Source organism: Hippopotamus amphibius, chromosome 8 (assembly GCF_030028045.1).
Source record: "Hippopotamus amphibius kiboko isolate mHipAmp2 chromosome 8, mHipAmp2.hap2, whole genome shotgun sequence".
Taxonomy (NCBI): domain Eukaryota; kingdom Metazoa; phylum Chordata; class Mammalia; order Artiodactyla; family Hippopotamidae; genus Hippopotamus; species Hippopotamus amphibius.
The window spans coordinates 15644490-15667732 of record NC_080193.1 but is presented as its reverse complement, the minus strand read 5'-3'; the positions used below and the strand labels follow the sequence as shown (position 1 = coordinate 15667732).

At 48.8% G+C, this 23243-nt stretch overlaps 1 protein-coding gene across 1 annotated transcript in view; it reads left to right on the top strand.

The window, feature by feature from the left end:
- Window positions 1-23243, top strand: part of KSR2 (kinase suppressor of ras 2) — a 399544-nt gene that overhangs the window by 347091 nt on the left and 29210 nt on the right. The window contains exon 14 of the mRNA XM_057745629.1: window positions 1321-1688. Within this exon, the coding sequence (XP_057601612.1) occupies window positions 1321-1688 (368 nt within the window). The remainder of the gene's footprint in view (window positions 1-1320; window positions 1689-23243) is intronic.

Genomic DNA, 23243 nt, shown 5'->3' with positions numbered 1-23243 from the left:
CTGGCCTGTCCTGAACTGAAGGGAATGGAATCAGGGTTTCCAGAGAAACCCTGTCCTTTTCTGGAACCATCGTGGTAGTTGGGAAGTGACCCTGAAAGAAGCCATATTTCCTGTGTCATTTCTCCTAAGCGTGTGTCGCTGGGGACAGCTTGCTCAGGTTTGGGGACAGAGAGACCTGCATCCAGCCAAGGGGCTACTTCCTCCGGCTCCAAGCCCCTGAAAATGCCCCCTGGCTCAGGCACCCGCTGCTCCCCCATTCCAGCCAAAGAACCCAAAGGGCAGGGTCCCCCCCCAGCCCCAGGTGCCCCCAGACACCACACTGGGAAGGCAGGTCCCTAGACCTCGCATGACTGTCACAGTGGTCACGTGTAAGTGTGCCTGAGTCATGTGGGCATGCAGGGTAAAAATGCAGAGTCCTGGCCCTGGCCTGCTGATACTCAGAAAATCTGAGTGGGGCCTATGAATCTGCATTTTCTCAGCCATCCCAGCGATGTTTCATGCAGGTGGTCAGGTCTGTGCAAAGAACTCAACAGATCTTCACCTCATTGAAAACCTCACACCACCCCCAGGGGCAGATGTCAGTAGCCGCACTTTATGATGAGGAAAAGAAGAGTCAGAAAAGTGAAGTGACTTGCCCAAGGTCACACAGTGGCCAGATTCCAGCTCATTTGGTCAGACTGTTGAGTTCATCCTGTCAACCTCTCACTCTTGTATCTCCTGCCCTCCCAGATGCACAGGAACCTCTGGCCTGTGCCAAGTAGCTCTGACACCTCCCAGTTCATCAATTCCAAATTCCCCAGGGAAACGAAGGCCCTCCTTGTTGAGGGTTGTTACATGTTACATGCAGGGTATGGTGTACCTGTGTTTCAGCCTGTCATCTTTCTTACTCCCACATAAATAACCAGGCAAGTCAAAACATCATGGTAGAGTAGGAGGGCAGCGGATGTTAGGAAACTTAATCCTAGCTCTGCCTGGCTGCCTGGCCTAGAGCTAGGCACTTTCCACAGGGACCAATCATCCCTGTTTGCCGGTTTCATAGGTGTGAGACTTTCAGCGCCCAAACCGGTCAAGTCCCGGGAAATAGGAATGGGTGGTCCCCCTCATGTTTCCCTGCTCTGAGCCTCAGTTTCCCGTTTAGCACAAGGGGGACAGGTTGTCAGGACCTCCCTTTCAGCTCCTTCACTGCAATGCAGTGATAGGAGGAACCTGGGCAAACAGAGAGACACGTGCACAGCCGAACACACACAGTGGGACCCAGCAGGACCTGGGGGGCTGGTGGGGCAGCGGCGGGGACTGACGCCTCCCCCCCTCCGGCCGCAGAATGAGGAAGGCCACGATGAGGCCGAGGAGTCGGAGGATGACTTCGAGGAGATGAACCTGTCCCTCCTCTCGGCCCGGAGCTTCCCGCGCAAGGCCAGCCAGACCAGCATCTTCCTTCAGGAGTGGGACATCCCCTTTGAGCAGCTGGAGATCGGCGAGCTCATCGGAAAGGGCCGCTTCGGGCAGGTGTACCACGGCCGCTGGCACGGCGAGGTGGCCATCCGGCTGATCGACATCGAGAGGGACAACGAGGAGCAGCTCAAGGCCTTCAAGCGGGAGGTGATGGCCTACAGGCAGACGCGGCACGAGAACGTGGTGCTCTTCATGGGCGCCTGCATGAGCCCACCCCACCTGGCCATCATCACCAGGTAAGTGGCTTCCTTCCCAAAGCTCTGCCTCCGGCAGCGTTGAAAAATGGGGGTTCTGGTAAATTCAACATTCTGGTGAATAGTCTCTGGCTTTACCAATCACAACTTATATGATTTTAAGATTTGAGGTTTCAGAAAATACTGCTAATGCTCGACCTCTTTGGCCGAGTGGTGCCCTGGAGAGAGCTCCACATGGGAAGTCAGAAAAGTTGGTTCAGAACCTCCCTGTGTTCCATATTTGTGAAACAACATCTGAGACTCACTTTCTCCAAATGTAAATTGAACGGATTAGGCTAAATCAGGGGTCAGCAAACTTTTTCTCTAAAGGGCCCAATAGTATTTCTGGCATTGCAGGCCATGTAGCAATGGCTCAACTCTGCCACTGTAGTGTGAAAGCAGCCTCAGACAAGATGTAAGTGGATGTATGTGGGTATGTGCCGATAAAGCTTTATTAACACAACCAGGCAATGGGCTGGGTTTGGCCTGTAGACCCTAGTTTGTTGACCCCTGGACTAACCTCCTGATGACTTGTTCTGGCTTTCTTTAAAACCGCAGAGTGCATTTATAAGGCTATACCATTGTTGTTTTAAATATCCAGGATCCATGGTCTATAGCTGCACAAAAGGGGTGGTTAACAGAGAACTGACATTAAGAAAATGTCACATGATAGGAACTTCCTTGGACTCGCTCTCTCTAACCTCACCCAGTGAAGCAGGCATTGAGAAAAGTAGCTTTGGTTTCAGCTGAACAGTTGTGGAACAATCCTTTGGTGTGTTTTTAAATTCCGGCCTTTGTTCCTCTGTTGCATGAGGACTGACCACAGCAGCAGTGTTCATGGTGTGGCCTGTGATACCAAGCGTCCGTTAGGACCCTTCTCATTCTGTTCTCAACCCAAACAATAAGATCCCAAGTACACAAGCCTCACATCTTGGCAGGTGCCATAGTGAGAGCTTTGGGGTCAGGGAAGAGCTGGTATGTCTTTGATCTGTTCTCTTGTGATCCATACAAAGCCTCTTTGAGTCCATTTATAAGACCTGGGTGATCAGTAGAAGGTGTGTTATCGTCTGTCACCATTGATTATGCAGTTGGTGGGTTGACTGAAACCCATGTGTGAAATGGTAAGTGCTTGCAAAGGATTGGGAGCTAGGGATGGCCCTTCAACCCTCCTTAAACCAGGGTAGAAATTGGTGGTTCTCAACTCTACACAAGACCAGAAGTGGCTCTCAAATAATCAGCCCAGATCATATTCAGGGGCTGAGCTATTCTGATTAGGTGAGTGTATCAGTAAGCTTTTGCTGAGTAACAAATACTCCAAACTTTATAGTTTCTCTCTAGTCTACAACAGTTCTTCTGGGCTAAGCCAGGCTCAGTAGCTGGGCTCTTCGATGTGTCTGTGGTCCACTGGCAGGTCAGACTGAGGGCTGGCCAGTCTCGGGTGACTGTCAGCTTGGGTGCCTTTGTTCTTCTCCACACGGCCTCTCATCCCCCAACAGGCCAGCTTGGGCTCCTTCCCATGGTGGTCTCAGGGTTCCAAGTGCAGCAAGGCAACAAAAGGTCAAGCCCCGATGGACAAATGCCTTTCACATCTCTGTCAGCATTGCATTGGCTGATGTCCATTGACCAAAGCAAGTCACATGGCCAACCTCCATCCAAGGCATGGAGAACAGCCTCTACCTCTGGATGGGAGAATTGGCAATGCCATGTTGCAAGGATTGTGGATGCAGGGAGAGGCACAGTCTGTGGCCATTTTTACCACCTACTACTGCACGTAAGACCCTTAGCTCCCTTTCTTTTCCCTTTCTAGTATATATCATCTATATTAGCAGGCTGTCAGCAGCCCTTTACTTGGGGTGCACAAGTCTGGTTGGAAGGTGGTCTTTCCCCCACCACTGGCCTTCTGCCCACTGTTCACACCAGTCTGTTACCCCAACTTTCTCTCTGGTCAACTCCTCACCTTCTGGCCTGCTAACCCCTCTTTTTCAAATCCCCAAATTAGAAATGTGAAATCCATCATCTCTTCTCCTTTGCCTGGACCCTCTAAGCACCTCCCGGCCTCTGACTTTTTTCAGGGGTATTGGTGGAACCCAGTTACCCAAGCCTCCCTCCCCTCTTTCCCAAAGGCTGGCTAATTGGAAATGGATGGATTCAGTTAGCAGTCATCCTTGAAAAAAGAGTGGTCATTATGAAAATGTGTCGCTCCCCCTGCAAGCCAGCTGCGTTGGCGGCCCCTTTTCTATTATATACAAAATTCTGAGTCCCCCACCCCAAGCACCATAACTGCCTGCAGATTTCACAAATAGCGCAGCCTTTTCCTGGCACCACGATAAAGACTCTGCAGCTTTGGGACATCTAATTGGTCTCTGAAGTGTTTTGGTATTTTGTTTGAAGAAGCCAGATGAGCCCCAAAGAAGTGGCACTTATTCCATATTATTGTATCATTATATAGTTATCTTAGGGAAGGGCTGGGTGCCCTCCTCTCTTCCATTTAGCACCGTCCACTTGTTGGCCTCCCAGGTTTCCTATCTGAACGTCCAGTTTGAAACCAAATATTTGAGTAATTTGATTAATTACTCGCATTCGTGCAATTGGCTGGCAGAGGTTGATGGTTGGATGTTAGCCAACCAACTGGAACGGTTTCTGCACCCTGGATTTATTTCACAGGGAACAGAAGACCAGATAATTACCTGGCATATTCTGGATAAATTCACAATGGTGTGTTATAGCCAATTACTTAGTAATTATCATCGAAGTTAACAAGTATTTCTAAGATTAGCTTCCTTGTAATGTGATGTGTATGGCTCTTGGGGAATGAGTAATAACCAACTAGTTACCCAATTGCTAGATCCACAAATGCAATTAGCAGCAGGACTGCTAAATCGTTTCACAACTGGGTCATTATGAGATTATTGCAGAGCTATCGACAGTCTGCACAATCGCTCATTTTTAAAAACTCCAGATGGAATTTGAAAGCCAATAAAGATAGAGTTGAATGAAAGCATCTCTTCTCCTTCTACCTTGCTGCAGTTTCCCCGTCTGTAAGATGAACAGGTAGAAGCAGATATTTGTTGCAGGGTCCTTCTTTGGTTCTCTGAGACTGGGCTGTTTCAGAAGCAGCCTGGAACAGCTCTAGAGCAGGGCTTCCCAAAACATGGTCCACCAGGACCTCGTGTATCAGAGCCACCAAAGGGAGGAAGGTTGTTAAAATGCAGGCTCCTGGGTGCTACCTCTGTTCGTTTCCTAGGGCTGTCATGACAAATTGCCACAGACTTGATGGCTTAAAATGCCACACATTCATTCTCCTACAGGTCTGGAGGTCAGAAGCCTGGAGTGGGCCTCGCTAGGCTAAAATCAAGGCAGGGCTGCTTTCTTTTCTGGAGGCTGTAGGGGAGGATCTGTGTCCTTCCCTTCCCATCTTTTGGAGCTGTCATCCTTGCATTCCTTGGCTTGTGGCCCCTTCCTCCATCTTCAGAGCCAGCAGCGTGACATCTTACTTCCAGCATCATGAGTCACATCTCTCTCTTACAAGGACGCTTGTGGTTACCTGTAGGATCCACCCAGATTATCCAAGATAACCTCCCATTTCAAGGGGCTTGACTCAATCACACCTGCAAAGTCCCTTTTGCCGTATAAAGTAATCGTCACAATTTCCAACGATTAGGAGCTGGGTATCTTTGGGGGCCATTTTTCAGTCTACCACATTATTCTCCATCTGGTGAATCAAGCCTATTTGTAGGTGAAGCCTTTTCAACCAAGCTCCCCAGCCCATTCTAATCCGACTAATATTTGGGAACCCTGCCCTAGAGAATATCACCAGGGAGTACTATTATGTGCCCAGCATTGGTGCCAGATGTGTCCAGCTAGTGCAAAGGGAAATGGAAACAGGGGAATTTCCAAGGAAAATAGACTGGACAGAACTACAAACTATTGGGATCTCAGTGGGAGGTACTTTGTTATTTATCTGGTGACAGGAGGATGGGCTACCTTAGCTTTGGTGCCATGGAGACAAAAAACAAAGCAACTCCCTGAAATTAGTGACTCCAGGAGGGCTTCCTGGGGGATCCTGATCCCTTTGAACCCATCCCAGCTGTGTTACAGATGTGGAAACAGGCCAGGAGAGGAAAAGTGGGGCCAGGCCAGGACAGGAGCACGGGTCTCCATCATCAATACATCTCATCCTCTGGCAGCTTGAAAACCCCATCCTTCTCCAATGCTTGTTCATCCATCCATCCATCCATCCCTCCAACAAATATTTAGTAAATACTTACTAAGCACCAGGTACTTTGTTGGATGTTAGGGGACGATGGTAAGCAAGACAGACATGGACCCGGTCCACAGAGTGCTATCATTTTACAGGGGAAACAGACTAGTACTGAAGTGGTAATGAGATCATTCAAGTCAGTCCCAGTCTGTTGAAGGAAACAAACTGGAGAGATGTGCGGCAAAGGGACCTGGGTGTTGGGGTTATTTTAGGGGTGTGTGTGGCGGGGGTCCAGGCGGCATCTCTGAAGAAGTGATATATGGGCAGGAACCTGGTTGCTGGGATCCAGCTGCGCAGACATGGGGGCAGGGCACACCCAGCAGAGGAAACAGCAAATGCAAAGGCCCAGGGGTAGAAATAAGCAGGGAGTGTTTGAGGACCAGAATGAAGACTGTGGTGGCAGAGCACGGTGGGTGAGGGCAAGAGGGTAGAAGATGAGGGTAAAGAAGCTGGCAGGAGCCAGACGGAGGAGGGGAGGGGCTCTCAAACTTGGTGGGGAGGCAGCTTTTAAAACGGTACCGACACATCCCCAGTCTCCCAAGCTCGGCTCTGTGACATTTGGGGCTGGATGCTTCATTTACGGGCTGTCCTCTGCATTCTAGGATGTTTAGCAGCATCCTGGCCTCCTTCCCACTAGACACCAGTAGTACCAAGTCCCTAGTTTTGACAGCCCAGATGTCTTCAGCTATTGCCAATGTCCCCTGGGGGCAAAGCCACCCCAGCTGAGAACCATTGCCCTGGAGCCTCTGATTTAATTAGCCTGGCTGGGGCTCGGACCTCAGTACAAAACCTCCCCAGGTGACTCTATCGGCAGCCAGGAGACGCTCTGAGAGCCTCTGTCGTAGGACCTAAGAGCCTGATGAGAGGTCTGGAATTTATGCTCTGTGCAGCAGGCAGGGGCAGCATCTGGTGTCTTTGAGGGCAAAAACTGGGAAACTTCTAAAATGAAAGGTATTTTGGAGTATTTTAAAGCAGGGAGTATTTTGACGCCTGTAGAGGCAACAACAGTTCAAGGAAATGTCAATTTACCTGCTCTAACTTCCCAACATGATCAGAGAGCTGATGGCTTCAGCAGCCGCCAGCATCCTCTCCTCCAGCGCATCCCCCTTCCCTCAGCCAGGTCAGGAAAGGCTGTTTTATTAAAGACTGCCCTATCATGATTGCCGTTTTAACGGCGGATGACCGTCTGCACCAGTGGAAGCCGTCGAGGGTGAGCCTAGGGAGGGAGCAGCTGCCTCATTCTTCCCAGAAAGGTTTATCACAGTGTTCCAATGTCCACCTTAGCTTCTGCACCAGCCAGGACAGGACATGAGAGCTTGAGCTGGGCAGAGACTGTGGTTTTGTCACCTGCTTCCTCTTCTTGCAGCTGAAGGAGGCACAAGCTGATCCTCACTGTTGAAACCATTTCGCTGATTAAGGGGCATTTATTTAACGTTAATAAATGCAGGATCCCCAAAATAAATCCACAAAAGCAACATATTCCACCAGCCTTCAGCAAGGCACAGTGAGGGTCTCCCGGTTATCACTGTGCCCATTTTACAGGTGGGAAAACTGAGGTCAGAGAGGCCAAGGGAGCCCTTGCCCAGGTCATAAAACAAATAACTGGCAGAAGCTGGAATTGAGCAGATGTACATCTGAACATTAGCCTAGCATGTTCGTTCTTTGCTGCCAGGTTGAGGGGGTCGGGCTCAGCTCATGAGCAATAGCTCATCGGGAGCGGGGGGGGGGCGGGGGGGGGAGTTCGCCACCTTAGATGATATCTGAATCAGCTGGGGGACTTGGTAACAGCGCAAGGCCAGGCCCGGCCTCACTCCAATGAGCCAAGGCCTCTGACTTCTTTATTAAGTTCCAGATGTTTGGTATACCACCCTTTGAGAACCACTTTCTTATTAAACTGAGTTTTGTCTTTTGGAGCTTTGATTCTCTGTTTATGTACTTCTGAAATAGCCTGTAAGTTCCCATGGGGCCAGCACACACACACACACACACACACACACACACACACACACACACACACACACACACACCCCTCTTCCTTATACACCCTAAATTATACCCCAGCTCTCTCCTTTCTCTCATTCTTATCCTCTCTCCCACACCTTCTCTCATTCACACAAACACATGCTTGCTTATTCTCTCTTTCCCTGCAAAGGACTCATTTCATTAATATTAGCAACTCACAAAAGTTTGATAGCCCAGAAGTCCCCACCCCCAAATAATTTTCTAGAATTTTCCCAGTTATTTAAACCTATGCTTCATAGCCTGAACCACTGACCAGCGTCACGTGGACCCCTGACTCGCATCACCTGGGAACTCCTTAGAAATGCAAATTCTGATCCTCTCCCCTCCAATCAGAGGCTTGAGGGTGGGCCCGAGCCCCCCCAGGAGGTTCTGATGCACGCTGGAGCTCAGACCCCTGCTTTAAAGAAACCTGTTCCTGCTTCCTGTGCTGAGCCATGGACTCTTGTACTGCCTCGAGCTTCCGGCACACCTCAAAACCTCCTTGCCCCTCACCCAGCGACTCTGCCAGGCAGCCCTGAGAGGTGAGCAGCTGAGTGCAAAATGAGCGAGGGCCTGAAATGTCCCAGTGTGAGAACCAGCAGGGGCCTGAGAGCCGTCTCTTAGCTTCAGTGCTAACGGAGTTCACGGACGTGCCTTCCACGGTCATTTATTGGACCTGGCTGAGTGCCAGGCTGGGTGCTGGGTGCTCAGAACATAGTTCCTACAGTTTATACAAGGACTTTACCTTGTGTAGAAGAGACAGATAATAACAAGTTACACAGACAATTAACATAATGAAAGCATCGCGTTAAGTGCTGTGAAGACCACAGATGGTGCGGGGGTGGGGGGGGGGGGCAGGGGCCAGAGCAACAGGTGTGCTACATTGAAGAGGGGCTCAGAGGACATGTCTTCAGGCAGGTGACATTTGAGCTGAGACCTAATGATGAGGAGGAGACGGCTGTGCAGAGAGGCAGAGAAAGCAGTCTAGGTAGCAGTACAGCTGGTGCAAAGGGTCTGAGGTGGTTATGGAAGCAAATTTGGGTTCGCTCCCCTACGTGCAGTAAAAAACCAGGTTGTGGTGAAGGAAGGTGCAGTGTTTACTGCAGGGCGCCAAGCAAGGAGTACAGGCTGAACTCTGTAATGGGGTTCAGGGAAATGTTTTTAAAGACAGGGTGGGGGCGGGGGGGGGGTGGTGTGCATGATCAGCACGTGGACATTCTTCTGATTGGTTGGTGGTGAGGTGATCGGGAGTCAACATCAACCTTCTGGTTCCAACCAGTCTGGACTGGAGTCTGCATGCTTGTGGGCAGCGTGTAGTTAACGTCTTCCACCTGGTGGGGGTTTCAGTATCTGCAAAACAGCTCAGAGGATACATCTCAGAATATTATCTATAGCCCTTGAGGAGGAACTAAAAGTCCTTGACTTTGCTTAATGGTTAAACTATTATTATTTTGTCTTGCTTAACTGTGGTTTTTTTTTTTGTTTGTTTCTGCATTTTCTCACTTCTCTAATTAAATTTGTTCTTTGAAACCCAGGGAAGGCCTGGGAGGCCAAAACTTTTTTATAAACAAGAGGCAAGGGGAGGACATGGGGGAGTCTTATTCCAGGAAGGCCCCATAGGGTTCTTTTTTCATAAGGATTGTTATTTTATTATTTATTTTTTAATTTATTTTTTGCTGCACTGGGTCTTCATTGCTGTGCACAGGCTTTCTCTAGCGGCGGAGAGCAGGGGCTACTCTTCGTGGCAGTGCGCAAGCCTCTCATTGCGGTGGCTTCTCTTGTTGCAGAGCACAGGCTCTAGGCATATGGGCTTCAGTATGTGTAGCACGCAGGCTCTGTAGTTGTGGCTTGCAGGCTCAGTAGTTGTGGCCCACGGGCCCAGTCGCTCTGAGGCATGTGGGATCGTCTCGGCCCAGGGCTCGAACCTAGGTCCCCTGCACTGGCAGGCGGATTCTTAACCACTGTGCCACCACGGAAGCCCCCCAGAGGTTTCTGCTCAGTTACAGTCCCTCTTTTCTTTGATACTCCTCAATCTTGGCGGGGTGGGGGGGAGGGAAACAGGTGCAGGACGAGGAAAGGAATAAAGTTTGGGGTACAGAGGTTACTCATAAACTTGGCAAAGGAACCCAGTTTTAAGGGGACTGGATTTCAATGTGGGAATGAGATGGGCACGTGCGAGTGATGGCAGGGTCGGGGGAGGGAAGGAGCTGCAGGGCCTCAGAGGTGCAGATAAAGCCGTGGAGTTTATCCTAATGCAGGGGGAAGCCAGTGAAAGATTTTAAACAGGAGCTGGTCCCACCACTCTGGATATTTCCCGATAGCCTGGCTGCTGCCCCCTGTGACACTCCGCTGGTTGTACCAAATGCGTCGAAACCCACTTGGTTGAGAGCAGTGATGCCGTGGACGGAGCCCAGCTCTGAAGGACCCAGGCAGAGGAAATGGGGCTCTGGGGTGTCCCCGCTGTCGACGTGGCATGTCTACCGCTTGGAGCTTCAGGAAAGATGCTGAATGGTCCCTCTGCATTTGGGAGCACACTGAACTTCATCAAGATGCTTTTCAAGGGATGGGAGTAGGAGGGAGCGTTACATAAATATCGGGTCTCGATAGAGGGGCTTGGGCTGTGCACCCCAGGAAAGGGAAGGAAGGACAGCATTTCCACACGGCTCTTGGGAAGATTTTATTTCTTTTAATGCGTGTCATCAGTCCCCTTGCTGGGTGCCCGTAGTCCAAGTGCAGTTCTGCAGTCATTGTCATCTTGACGGTATTGCCCGCATGCACGCAACCTCCAGCCTGTCCGTGTCTCCCAGGGGTAAGGCAGTAATGAAATCCCACGGGGCTTCATGTGCACAGCATTTTAAATCTGGTAAATATCGGGAGCTATTTAATAGGTTATTTATTTCTAACTCTGAATCAGTTCCTGTTTTTCATGCTTTCACATATAATAGTGCCAAGCTGCTATGGTTAACAAACGGAGGACCCTGCTTTCTGCTAAGATGGTAACTCAATGCCCGAATGAGATCTCGACTTACTCTTTCTGTAACTCTGTACGTGAGGCTTTCTGATTTTTTTTTTCCTTCAGGCCAGTTTGATTGTTCTAAATATATCATACAAGAGTTGGGGGGCCTGAGCACAAGAAGATTCCGATCCCCCCACCCCACCCCCCATCATCTAGTGGAATTGGCTTCCTTTTATGTTCAAAAAGCTGAATTGCTTTCCCTTTATATAAAGCACAGCTGAAAAGGTTTTTTGTCTGTGGCTATCTTTAATTGTGCTGGGATGTAAAACGCCCCGGGACTTTTGTGAAGGAAGCCTATAAATGTACCAAGTCGTCGTCCTCCTCCTTATTATTATTATTATTATTATTAGCATCATCTCATGTATATTGTACATGCCTGTTGGTAAACGATCACGTGACCAGAGGACTTGTATGGGTGAAAGTATGCCACTGGCCACCCCTTTCGTCAAATCTCAAAGATATCTACACTGGCACGTGTGACATGTCATCCCTTGACTTTTGTGTCTTATGACACAAGTGATAACTCATTTGTTGTTTACAGATACAGATCAGCAAAAAGAAGGAAGTGAAATTCACCCAGAATGTCTCCAGCCAGAGGGACTCACATTAGCATTTTGCTGTACATCCTTCCAGGCAGTTTTTTGAGTATATATGCCAACTCTCAGTTTGTATTTGTCAGGGTAGTAGTAGCTGCTGTAACAAACAAGCCTTAAAACATTAAGCAGCTTACTACAGGAGAAGTGTATTTCTCGCTCATGTAGTAGTCCAAGGTGGGTGTTTCTGGATGGCAGGTGGCTATTCTCCATGTGTGGAGGGATTCACATCCAATCCTATCTTTTGGAGCTATCCCCAGGGCTCAGAGTCCTCTGCTTCTAGTTGGGGGAAGAGGAAGAGTGTGGAGGGTCACATGGGGGGTTTCCATAAGCCAGGCCGAGAAGTGGTGCACATCATTCCACTCGTGTGCCATGGGCTTGCCCAGCCCCTTGGCCACACCTGACTACAAGGGAGGCTGAGAAGTGGCTAACTGTATCCCCCGGGAAGAAAAAACATGGGTTTTGATAAAGAACCAGCAGCTCTGTGACAAACACACATTTGTGGGTAGATCACCTTCGCCCGTTGAAGGTGGACTCCTCCACCAACCCTATTCATGGCCATTTATTGTCACTAAATAATTTCTGCATGAACAATACCTGTTTTGGATTTGAGTCTATTATTGACAATGTCTTTACTCCTGTTTGCCTCAGTTTTCTCATCTGTAAAATGGGGATAACATTGATCTCTTTTGCAAGGTAGGGATAAGAATTGAAGATCTCGTATGAAAAGGCTGGAGCTTAATGCTTCCTGTAACTGGAGGTGCTCGATACCTTGTATCTCCCAGTTGCTGTAGCAGTAATGATGACATTCTAACAGTGATAATGAGAGCCATAATGAAAATGATAGCAGCAATTAGGAGAAGTAGTATATTCTCAGGCGCCAAAGCCCTGGCTCTACAAAGAGAAGATGTTTTGTGTTTATTATAATATCAAATGATACAAAGTGATGGCTGTGATTTGACTTCTTGGCTTTGTGACCTAGCTCTCCTCCAGCCTTGTGCCTTGGCCACGTGGCTTAACCTCTCTAAGCGTTGAGCTGCCCAGGAGGAGATGTCAGGTCGGGGCTGGATATACTGGTCTAAAGCTCAGAGGAAAGGTTGGGGCTGGAAATAACCACGTGTGAGTCATCTGCGTGGAAGTGGTGATTGAAGCTGTGGGCTTCAGTGGAAGCTGAGGTCATCCTCCTCTCTCCCCCGGATGACCCTGGAGCACCTCCAGCACTGGGTGGCCTGGTCAGGAAAGGCCATCGTGCACAAGAGACTGAGAAGAAGCAGGCAGGGCAGAAGAAGCAACCAGAAGCACATGGAGTCAGGAAGCCCATCCAGAGAGGCTCCAGCCGCCCAGCTTCCCTGCCCCTGGTCCCTCCTGTGACATCACTGTGTTGTGCTTTCCATAGGGCACGTCTCACCACAAGATAATATTTTGTTCCTCAGTGTGTTTGCTTCTTGCCTCTTTTCCCTACATCCCGTCCCCCACCTTAGAACATAAGCCCCAGGAACGCAGGACCTCGGCTATTTAACTCACCTCTGTCTCTCCAGCCCCTAATATATTAGGTCCTTCTTAAATACTTGTTGAATGAATGAATAACAGGTTCCTAAAAGACATTCCCATGCATTATCACAGCCTGCTTCTCTGGGCAAGTATAGCAGCAAACAATGAATGGTACTGTTTACTTAGAATCACTGAGCAGTGAGTGGGACATAAGTAAAATATAGTAGAAAACAGTCTGGGGGTGGCTACAGGATTGGGAGAATTAGTGGTGATGGCAAGAAAAAAAGATGCCAATAAGGTGATGTAGGTGATAAAAGAGGCTGAATGGTTTGGGGGTATTTTCTTCCAACACTCATCACGTATAACGTCCTGGCCCTGATGCTGGGGATGAAAAGAGGTGGGCTCGGCCTCTGCACCCGTGACGCTTACAGGCAGACAGGTAACTGGGTGATTCTCAAGCGGTGTCCTGATGGCTGTCCTAGGATGATGGGGGGCTGGCTGTGGGGTCCCAGAGTAGCCCCCTTATCTGACCAATTGGCCAGATGGACAAGAAGGTATTGGCACTCCCAGTAGAGGGACTGGCACGTGCAAAGGGCTGGAGGTAGGAGACAGCAAGACTGGGGGGCGTGGGACGCAAGAGTCAGGAGCTGACATATAGGATCCATATGGGGAATAACGAGATAAGAATCCAGAGATGATCTTAAAGGACCTCGAGCGCCAAGCTGAGGCCTCGGAACTCTTCTCCTAAAGGCAGGGGGAAGCCACCCCGAGGTGTATCCAGAGGAGCGACAATGGCCAGTTCTCAATTTAGAAAGCCCACTGTGGGGCAACCCCTTTTCTTAGGAGAGCTTGCCACAGGGTTGTTGACATGCTTCCTGGCTTTAAGAGGGGTGTGGACAGACAGTGTTGATCCTAATCCGACGTCAGTGGGAACCGGCGTGGGTTTTAATGCCCTAGGTCCTAAAAGATACTTGGCTCGACTCCCTAAGGAGAAAGCAACTGCGAGCTGGCAGCACTCTGGAAATGAAGGCATCTTCGGCAGCTTTATTTACCCAAGTTAAAAATAGCCAGCTGCAGTCCCATGTTTTGAAGGCAAATGTGGGCAACATCAGCTCCTTAACGTGTGTTCCAGAAACCAGAGGGACGGTTTCTTCTGCACTGCTGGCAGGCGGTGGTTAAACAAAGATTCTGGAGCACGGGGGCAACTTCATGGAGGAAGGCGAAGCTGTAATTAAAAGCTGGTTCCCGCAATCTGATCAACCTGTGTGCGCGTTCTGGTTTTTCTGTCTGCTGGATCATTTTAACAACCCTCCGAAGTAGGCACCATGCAACTCTCCCGTTTATAGACAAGGAAACAAGAGAGGAAGCACAGTGCCTGAGGTTATAAAGCTTAGAAGAGGCAGGATTTAAACCCAAGACTGTCTGTTTCAGACCAGAGTCCATATTAAACCATCTTCTTGTCCTCTTTCCCTCAGACATACCTAAGTCTGTCTCCCTTCTCCAGGCCCTGTGGACCTCAGAACCCTCTGCTGCTGGGTCCTCGCCCCCGCGGAGGGCAGCAATTGACCCACATCCTAGTCAGATTCATTGTCCAAGCTACCAAACTTGCCTGGCTTGTGGCTTGTCGAGTTGGCGCCAGTATGTGTCCCTTTCCCTCCCTCCCCATGTGGCAGACTCCAGGGTGGCCTGAGTGGGCACAGAATGGGAAGTGTCAGATCAGTGGGTTTTCACCACTCCGGGAACTCACCAGCCCTGGGGTTGGGTTTGATGACTTCCCAACCCGGCCACAGTTGCTTGGGCACTGCTCAGCTTCTGCTTTGTCCCTGCCTGATCGTGTTTAAGATAATTAAGCCCCTAAATCAAGTAATAAATAGATATTGACTCTTTGTCAGGGAGTATATCAGAATTGATTGACCGCTGGGAATACTGCTTTCCTCGATCAATGTGGAGCTGGGGAGATAGATAAATCTTGATAATGACTGGCAAGAGGACGATCAATAGGTATATTACTATATGCATTGGGAGCATATATCTTCGAATGTGAAATAAGAGTTTGTTTTGGCAGAGGGGAGAACAGGAGAGGCTGACAGAGACTGACCATCGGTATCCTTAGACCCAAGCAGGGTACCAGGCACACCGTAGGCACGCGCTGATTTTTTGGTGAACTGCAGAAACCTAAGGAGAGATTTGCTTTACAGAGAAACCATATTTAGTGTTTACTCTTTCCATTCTCCGGATGTGCATGCACCCAGAGATATCCCCTCTGCCCTAACATGTTGTTCTGTTCGTGTTTGGCCTCCCAGTGTCACTGGAAGGAAAGAGGAGGGAAGGACTGGAAGTGGTGGTGGGGTGGGGAGGGCCGGAGAGGGGTGGCTGGGCTGCCAAGGTGCTGGCAACACACACTGAGGAAGAGATTGCGGAGCCACGTCAGGTTCGGGGAGCAAGGTCAAGGGCTGGGTTGAGTTTGAGCGGCCACTGAATCTTTCAAGAGGCGATGTGAAGTAGACTTTCAGATAAATCACTGTTTGGAGATGAGTTGTAGCATAGAGATACAAAACTGGGAGATAGTAAGCGCCGTGGGCTTGGGGAGCTGGCCTGGGGCGCTGCTTCTCAAACGGGACAACATGTTAGACTCCCCCTGGAGGCCTCATGCAGACACAGAGTGTTGGGCTCCACCCTCAGCTTCCGATCCAGTCGCTCTTGGATGGGGACCTAAGAAATTGCATTTTTAATGTGTTCTCACGTGATGCCAAGGCTGCAGGGGTGGGAACCCCACTTTGAGAACCAGCGGCCCTGGGGCAGGAGATCAAAGTCAGAACAGAGGGTTCCTGCAAAGACTGCGAAGTAGGGACCAGAGAGTCAGAGAAAAACCAAGAGAGTGTGTTATCATGGAAACCTGGGGCAGATGGTGCTTTAACGGGGGGTCCTTTCAGCTGGTGTTGAGAGGACAGGCAAGATGCAACCGGAGAAGTGGCCCTCAGAATTCTTGCAGCCTTAAGAGTTTGTCAGCTTGTCGTTTTATACCTACTTGCAGACTTCCCTATTCACCTGCCCAGTGACCTTTGACACCCCCACCTGTGATCCTAAGTGCCTACCATATGCGTTCCAGGTCAGGGCTAGGGTTCAGGGTCGGAATGGAGCTCTTCACCTTCCAAACCGGAAGGATGGTTGGGACTGTTTCAGTGATGCTGGTGACAGCCGTCGGAGAGGCTGAGGCACAGCTGGAAGAGCTGTTTCCCAGGGACAGTTCCCAGCAGGAAAGAGCTGAAATTCACCAGAATGGCTGTGTGGAGTCGCTGAGGCCGGAAACAGATCTACTCGGGAGATGTTCTCTCTGGGTGCTGCACCGTATTGTTTTCAAAACCCATCACTGATGCTCAGCCACCACCATCCTTTTAAAAACAAGGAAAGTTGGTTGCTTGGTTGAATCATTTTAAATATGAAAGAGAGCTTTGTTGTGAGAAGGCACTGTGAATATTTATTAAGGGGAACGTTTATTGAACATCTGCTACATCCTGGGTTCTGTGCTAAGAACTTTATAGATATTGCTTCATGTAATTGTGGTCCCTGTTTTACAGATGAGGAGCCCAGGACTTAGATGAAGTGGCTCGTGTGAGGCTGCATCAGGGTCTAACTTGACCTTTCTGATCCCAGAGTCTGAACCTTAACTACACCAGGCGGTCCTGTGTCATCTCAGACTGAATTAATTCTTTGTTTGAATATTTTTTACTTATTTTTTCTTCCAGTTTTATTGAGATGTAATTGACATGCAGCACTGTATAAGTTTAAGGTGCACTGCATGATGATTTTACTTACAACATGAGATGATCACTGCAAGTTTTGTCATCTCATATAGATACAAAATTAAAGAAATGGAAAAAAAATTTTCCTTGTGATGAGAACCCTTAGGATTTTCTCTCTTAACAGCTTTCATGTATAACATACAGCAGTATTCTTTTTAGCTGTTGTCCAAGCCCCCCCAGTTCACTGTCATAGTCTGACCACTTCTCTTATTCTTGGGAATAGAGTCGAATTTATGGTAATTCTCCCCATATAGAAATTTTAAACTGGAAAAGAAAGTTCTTGCATGTTGAAGTCAAGCTTCTGTGGGTCTTCCAGTGCCTGGCCTTGTGGATCATCAGAAAATACCAAGTTGATGGTCACCAACAGAGCCTGTGGGGAAATGCTTGGTTTACCAGTTGTCTGGATCTGAGTAATTAGATTTTGGTGCATACTTGCCAGCACAAGATGTTCTTTTGTATTGGTAACAACCTAGCCTTTCTGAACCTCAGTTTCTGCATCTGTACAATGGAGATAATAATAGTCTCCACCTTATGGGTTTAGTGTGAGGACTAAGTGAGCTCATACGTATAAGGCACTGAGAACAGAACCTGGTACACCCCGGGTGCTATGTAAGTGTTAGCATTGGTCGCTGTTGTTGAAGTTATTATTGCTACTAGCCCTGCACCATGGGTACCCAGTGCAGGTGACAGAAATACAACTCTTATCCCATGATGCAATAGAAAGAATGTCGGATATGGAGTTGGGAGTCCTGGGTGAATGTTCTCACCTGATTACTTGCTGGCAGTTTGACCTTGGACAAATCACGTCACCTCTCTGAGCCTCAGTGTTCTCATCTGTAAATTGAGGATAACATATATTTCCCTGGGTAGCTAGGAGGAGCATATGAAATGCCAGAACTGAAAACTGTTCATAAAGTGACCAGGACTAGAGAAATGTGGGATAATTTAAAATCATATAATAATAATAATAGTTTATGAAGCATTGAATATATGTCTGGCAGTGTTCTAAGCCCTTTGACGTTTCCCAACTACCAGATAAGATTGATACTTTTGTAATGGTAGAGCTGGGATTTGAACTTAGCTCTGCTATTGTCAAAGCTAGTATAGGTAAGTACCTTATAGGTGAAGAGAACTTTCTGATTGAATTGGCAGGCAGCAGTGACCCAAGTGTAAATTTGGGATGGCAGCTGAGGGGACCTGCAGTTAGTTCCCCCTTCTTGGGGCTCCCTCTGCTCTCCAGGGACGTGACCGTCCCAGCTATGACTTGACGGATGAGAAGCAGGGCCCCCCCGCCTCCTGAGCCCTCTTGTCATCTTCTCTTTTTGATGGAAACAGAGAGTCTTGTGGCTAAGTTGCTTTTGCCTTTAATCAAAAGGTTTGTCTCTGAGTCTTCTTCAAAAGAGGATTCCGTTTCTTCTAGGTGTTCAAAAGACCCAGAGGAGCGCTGAGCAGGGAACAGATCAAGTGCCTTCAAAGGCAAGGAAGGGGTTGCCACCGTCTTGAGCATTTCCCTAGCTCAGGCAGGTCCTTCCAAGGCAGTTATTAGCACAGCCCATTGGGAGTTGAGGCACAGATCAAGGATCCTCAGCAGACTTGTTTGGAAGCGTTTGTAGACCATTGAGGACTGTCATAGCATCTCAGTCACTGGAATCTGATGGCTCTCTCTGAGCAGCAAGAGCTGCCTGTGACAGTTTCTCAAAATTGGAGATGCTGCTTTGCAGCCCAATGGATTATTAATTTGTCTTGTTAATAAGCCACTGTTTCTCTGGCTCGGCTGGCCTTGCAGCCCTTCCTTCTGCAATAACTCTGCCCCCCCCCCCCCCCCCCCGCCCCTGGCCTCCCTGCTCTCCTTCTTCCTCTCTTGCTTTCAGCCTTGATGCTGGCACATCCCTGGGGCTGATCTTACCACCCAGATACGGAGAATAGAGATGAAAAACTGGGGCTGTTTACATGGCATCCACAGTGATAGGCCTTCCATCAAGTGCTGAATGTGACAAGGAAAGAGCACGGAAGGAGGAAAGAGCCAAGAATTCAGGAAGTCCTTCTGCTGTGACCTTAGACAGGCCTTTCACCTTTCAGTTTCCTTGTTGGTGAAGTGATTATAACATTACCTACTTCATCCTTAGTTGGGTCATTTACCTCCTTGTCTGGGCCTGGTTGGCCTAAGCTGGCCTTAGAAGTGAATGACCCTCATCCATCCATCCATCTTCTCATCAATTTATCCATCCACTTTATACCCTCTCCCCTTTCATAGACCTATCCATCCACCCTTCCACCCACTCCACATCCACCCACCCACCTGCCTTTCCCATACATTCATCCATCCAACATCTGCCTTCTCAGCTACCATCCATCCATCCATCCTCCCACCTATCCATTCACGCACCCATGCACCCACTCATCTAATGATCTAGCCGTCAAGCCATTCAGAAAATAGCTGTTGAGAACTGTTCTCTTAGGCACTGCCATTTGCTGGGATTGAGTATTTGGGGCTTTTCCTTAGGGATGTGATGGAGTCCGTATGTCGTAATTAAAGCCAATCCTTGAAGACTGCAGGATGGCAGGGTCGAACGGGGAGGCTGTGGTCAGCATCATTCTGGTATCACTGGGCTGGAGCCAACAACAGATGAGTCTACGGAAGCACCCACGGGTGGGGATTTCAGCGGACTGCACATCTGTGGGAAGGAACTGTAGGCCACAGTCCCATATGTGAAAAGAAAACAGACCACCCAGATGAAAAACCAGGCAGCAAGGCTGAAAGACTCAGTCATCTTTGCCTCCACGTTTCCTTCCCTTCGGTTCTGATTTTTTTGGAACTCTGTGCTGAGACGCATCAAAGCTGAGAAGCACTGAAGCTGAGACTCTGGTGATAAATGGAGGAGAAGAGGGTGATCTTGGGCGATGGGGGATGGGGAAAGAAGGTGCCCATTTAGTAGACTCTGAGGTAGCTTAGCACGTTTTCTGAAGGTAGGTGATGGGGAGGGGGCCTGTAGACCGAAACACTCAGGGCTGTTCGCTGCCTATGTCACACCCCATTAACTCCCAACTCATAATAATTTATCAGTGGCAGGCGGGAGTTTACTTATCCATTATTTATTGAGAAAGTGTTTGCTAAGCAAATCAGCAGTTCAAACAAGATCCCAGGGGGTAGATTTCACCCACTCAAGAAGCCCAACCAGAGTGCATTCATTGTCTGAAGGCAGATGGAGCTGCTGGCGACAGATGGACACCCACTGGCCTTCATGGTTCCTGCCTTGCAACCTCAGAGGTCTTCACTTGCTCTCAAAATGGTCTCTCTCTACAGAACACATCTCACCTCCTCTCCTGCCCTGTCCAGTCCAAATCTGACAGTTGGCTCTATGTTGCCATTTTAGTATCCCAGTAATAATGTCTTTGGAGTCAAGTGTCCAAACCAGGTCCCTTGAACCCCTTACCTTTTTTGAGATGAATGGCCATGGCTTTCTTTAAATGTCTTGAAGATCTGGTCCTTTGTTTAATGAGGCATGTGCCCTGGAACATGCCTTTAGGTTCTGCTAAAGCAAAGAGAGCATCCTCACACCTTTTCTTCTCCAGGGAATCTAGACCTGTGTTCCAGTCTGGGCTCCCTCACTTAGTGCCCAAGCAAGATCAGGAAGTCACTTCCCCTCCCTGAGCCTCAGTTTCCTCCCCCGTAAAATGGGGATGATGAGGGTACCAACTTCACAGGCATATGTGGAGGCTTGAAGGTCGTGATGCCTGTAACAGATGCAGTGCCTGTGGGGAGCGCTGGCGAGTATTTCAGCAGGCATGGTGAGCCAGGCACAACAGTAAGCCCTTTAGATGGATCATCGAAATGAATTTTCAGACAGGGTTGTAGGCTCATTAAGCCCAGCTTACGGATGAAAAAACTGAGGCTCAGAAACATAAAGCAAGGAGCAGTGGTGGAGCCAAGATTCACACCTGGGCATTTCCTTGCCTCTCCGGAGGATGCTTTTTATCACCCTTATCTTGAAGGTGAGGAAACGGAGGCCCAGGAAGTTTAAGTCATATGCCTGGGTTACTCTGCTAGGAAGCACCCAAGCCTGTATGTTACTCTGAAGCCCATGAGTTCTCTCCTGGGTCTCCATCCAGCTTCCACCCTTGGAGGAGAAGATCCAGGGTCTGCTTCTCGGCTTTTCTCCTGGAAAAGCCCCCAGACTGGTCTCCCTTCTCCCATTTGCTGTGTGAGTTTTGAAGCTGCACTACGGAGCAACAGTCAGGCTTGCAGGCAACACAGGGCCATTCTGACACCAAGAGGATGGTATTTCTGAATCCCTGAAGTGAACAGACCATCACGTGTTCGCACCAAAGAAGAATAAAATCACAAGCTGAAATTGACAACTCATGAAAAAAAAAAAAATCAATGTTTGCTAAGTGGGAAAAGAGGCGATATTGGCTGGGAGAGAAATGTCATTTTCTGGCTGCCAAAAAGAGTGTTAACGTATAGTATGGAGAGCCAGTAAAATCCATAGGCTAATTCTTCTGAGCCGCCTGGCTGAAATAAGTTATGAAATTTCATCTAAGAGCCTTGCATGTAGCTCCTAATCTTGGTAGAGATGATGTTTTGCTGGCCCAGTGTGGTGGCATGCATTGTCAGCGTCGAGGGCTCCCTTTCCCAGACGTAGATGCTCAAAACCTGTGTCCCCAATCAAAATGTTCAAAAATGACTTAGTAATTTGTGTATCTGTTCAGTCACTTGTGCATCCATTCATCCACCCAGCCTACACACGAGCAACTCAGCGGTCAGTATACCAGGTAGGAAGGGTTGAAACAGGTGTGCAAAAGGGTGTGATGAGAACTCAAGGAGAAGAGAGATGGGCTGCTTCATGAGGAGTGAGACATCTGGAGAACTGGAGGGTGTTCTTGACGGAGGGAACAGCATAGGCAAAGGCAAGAAGGTAGGAGAAACAAGATGCCGTATTTAGGAAAGTACCAATAGTTCAATTGGGTTGGAGCACATAGTGCCAACTGGGAGGAGGTGTACAGTGGGCACCAAAGTGTGAGGTCTCTTGACCCTCAAGGATGAGTAATCATAATCATAAGTGTGGTTAGTTACTGAGTCCTGCTGTGTGCCAGGCACTGTGCCAAGCATGTTACTCTGTTATTGAATGCTCCTGGCCACCTGAGAAGTGAACAATGATTCATCTCCATTTTGTAGATCAGGCTCTGTCTTGCTCTGTTCAAGCTGCTGTAACAAAACAGCACAGACCAGGTGGCTTATAAACATCAGACATTAATTTCTCACAGTTCTGGAGCCTGAGAAGTCCAAGACCAAGGCACTGGCAGATTCAGTGTCTGATGAGAATCCACTTCTGGGTTCATGGACAGCTATCGTAGATGGCTGTCATATCACTGTAACCTCACATGATGGATGGGGTGAGGGAGCTCTGGGTCTCTTTTTTAAGGGCACTAATCCCATTCATGAGGGCTCCACCCTCATGACCTAATCACCTCTCAAAGGCCCCACCTCCTAATACCATCATAACAGGGATAACGTTTCAGCATATGAATTTGGGGGGTGGGGACACAAGCTTTCAGTCTGTAATTCCTTACAAGAAGTTTTGTTACTTGCCCAGGGTTCCCTGGGTGTAAGCAACAGAAGCATAACTCAGTTTGAGCAGGAGGCTGGGGTGATCTGATGGGAAAAGACAAAGACATAGAAACAGAATGATCTGGGTTCTTGTCTTGGGTGGAGGGAGTAGCATCCCCACGTGCTGGCTGCAGGTTTTGGGTTAAACCCTGAACCTCCATTTCCTCGATGTAAAATGGGCCAGCTATACCCATTCAGGCAGTGTGCCTGAAATGATGTAGCACAGAAGATAGTGTAGGGAGTGGCATGAGGTCAGGACTCTGGTCCTGAGCTATGCAGAGTGAATGGTCTGGCTGGTCCTAACTTCTCTTACATACATCCCAGCCCCAGGCCTGGGCATCCCCTCCCACAAACCTCCCCAGAGCATCCCAAAGCACGTGAACCTTGGAGGTCAAGGTGGCTGGGCCTTTGCTTTTCAAGATCCCTGCCCTTGAAGCTTTGTAGATAGAAACTAGAGCGCCTCTGGGATTTAAGGAGGCCTGGAAGGGCAAGATTACCCGCGCGAACATTGGGAAGGAATTCTCTTGGTGCCCTGGAGTAAAGAGCTTAAGGGGGAAAAAGAACCCCAGATGAACTTGAGTGACAATTCTTGCCCGTCTATGAGAAATTGGCACAAACTTACATTTTGTTATTGTACCTTCTAAATTGGTTTGGGGAAATGACAGGACTTTCAATTGAAACAGATTACCAGGGTGAGGCTTGGTGACTAATGGAAATACTCGTAATAGGATTACATGGAGTTTTCATCTTTCCCATGAAGATGCAACAATGTCACGTGGCAACCT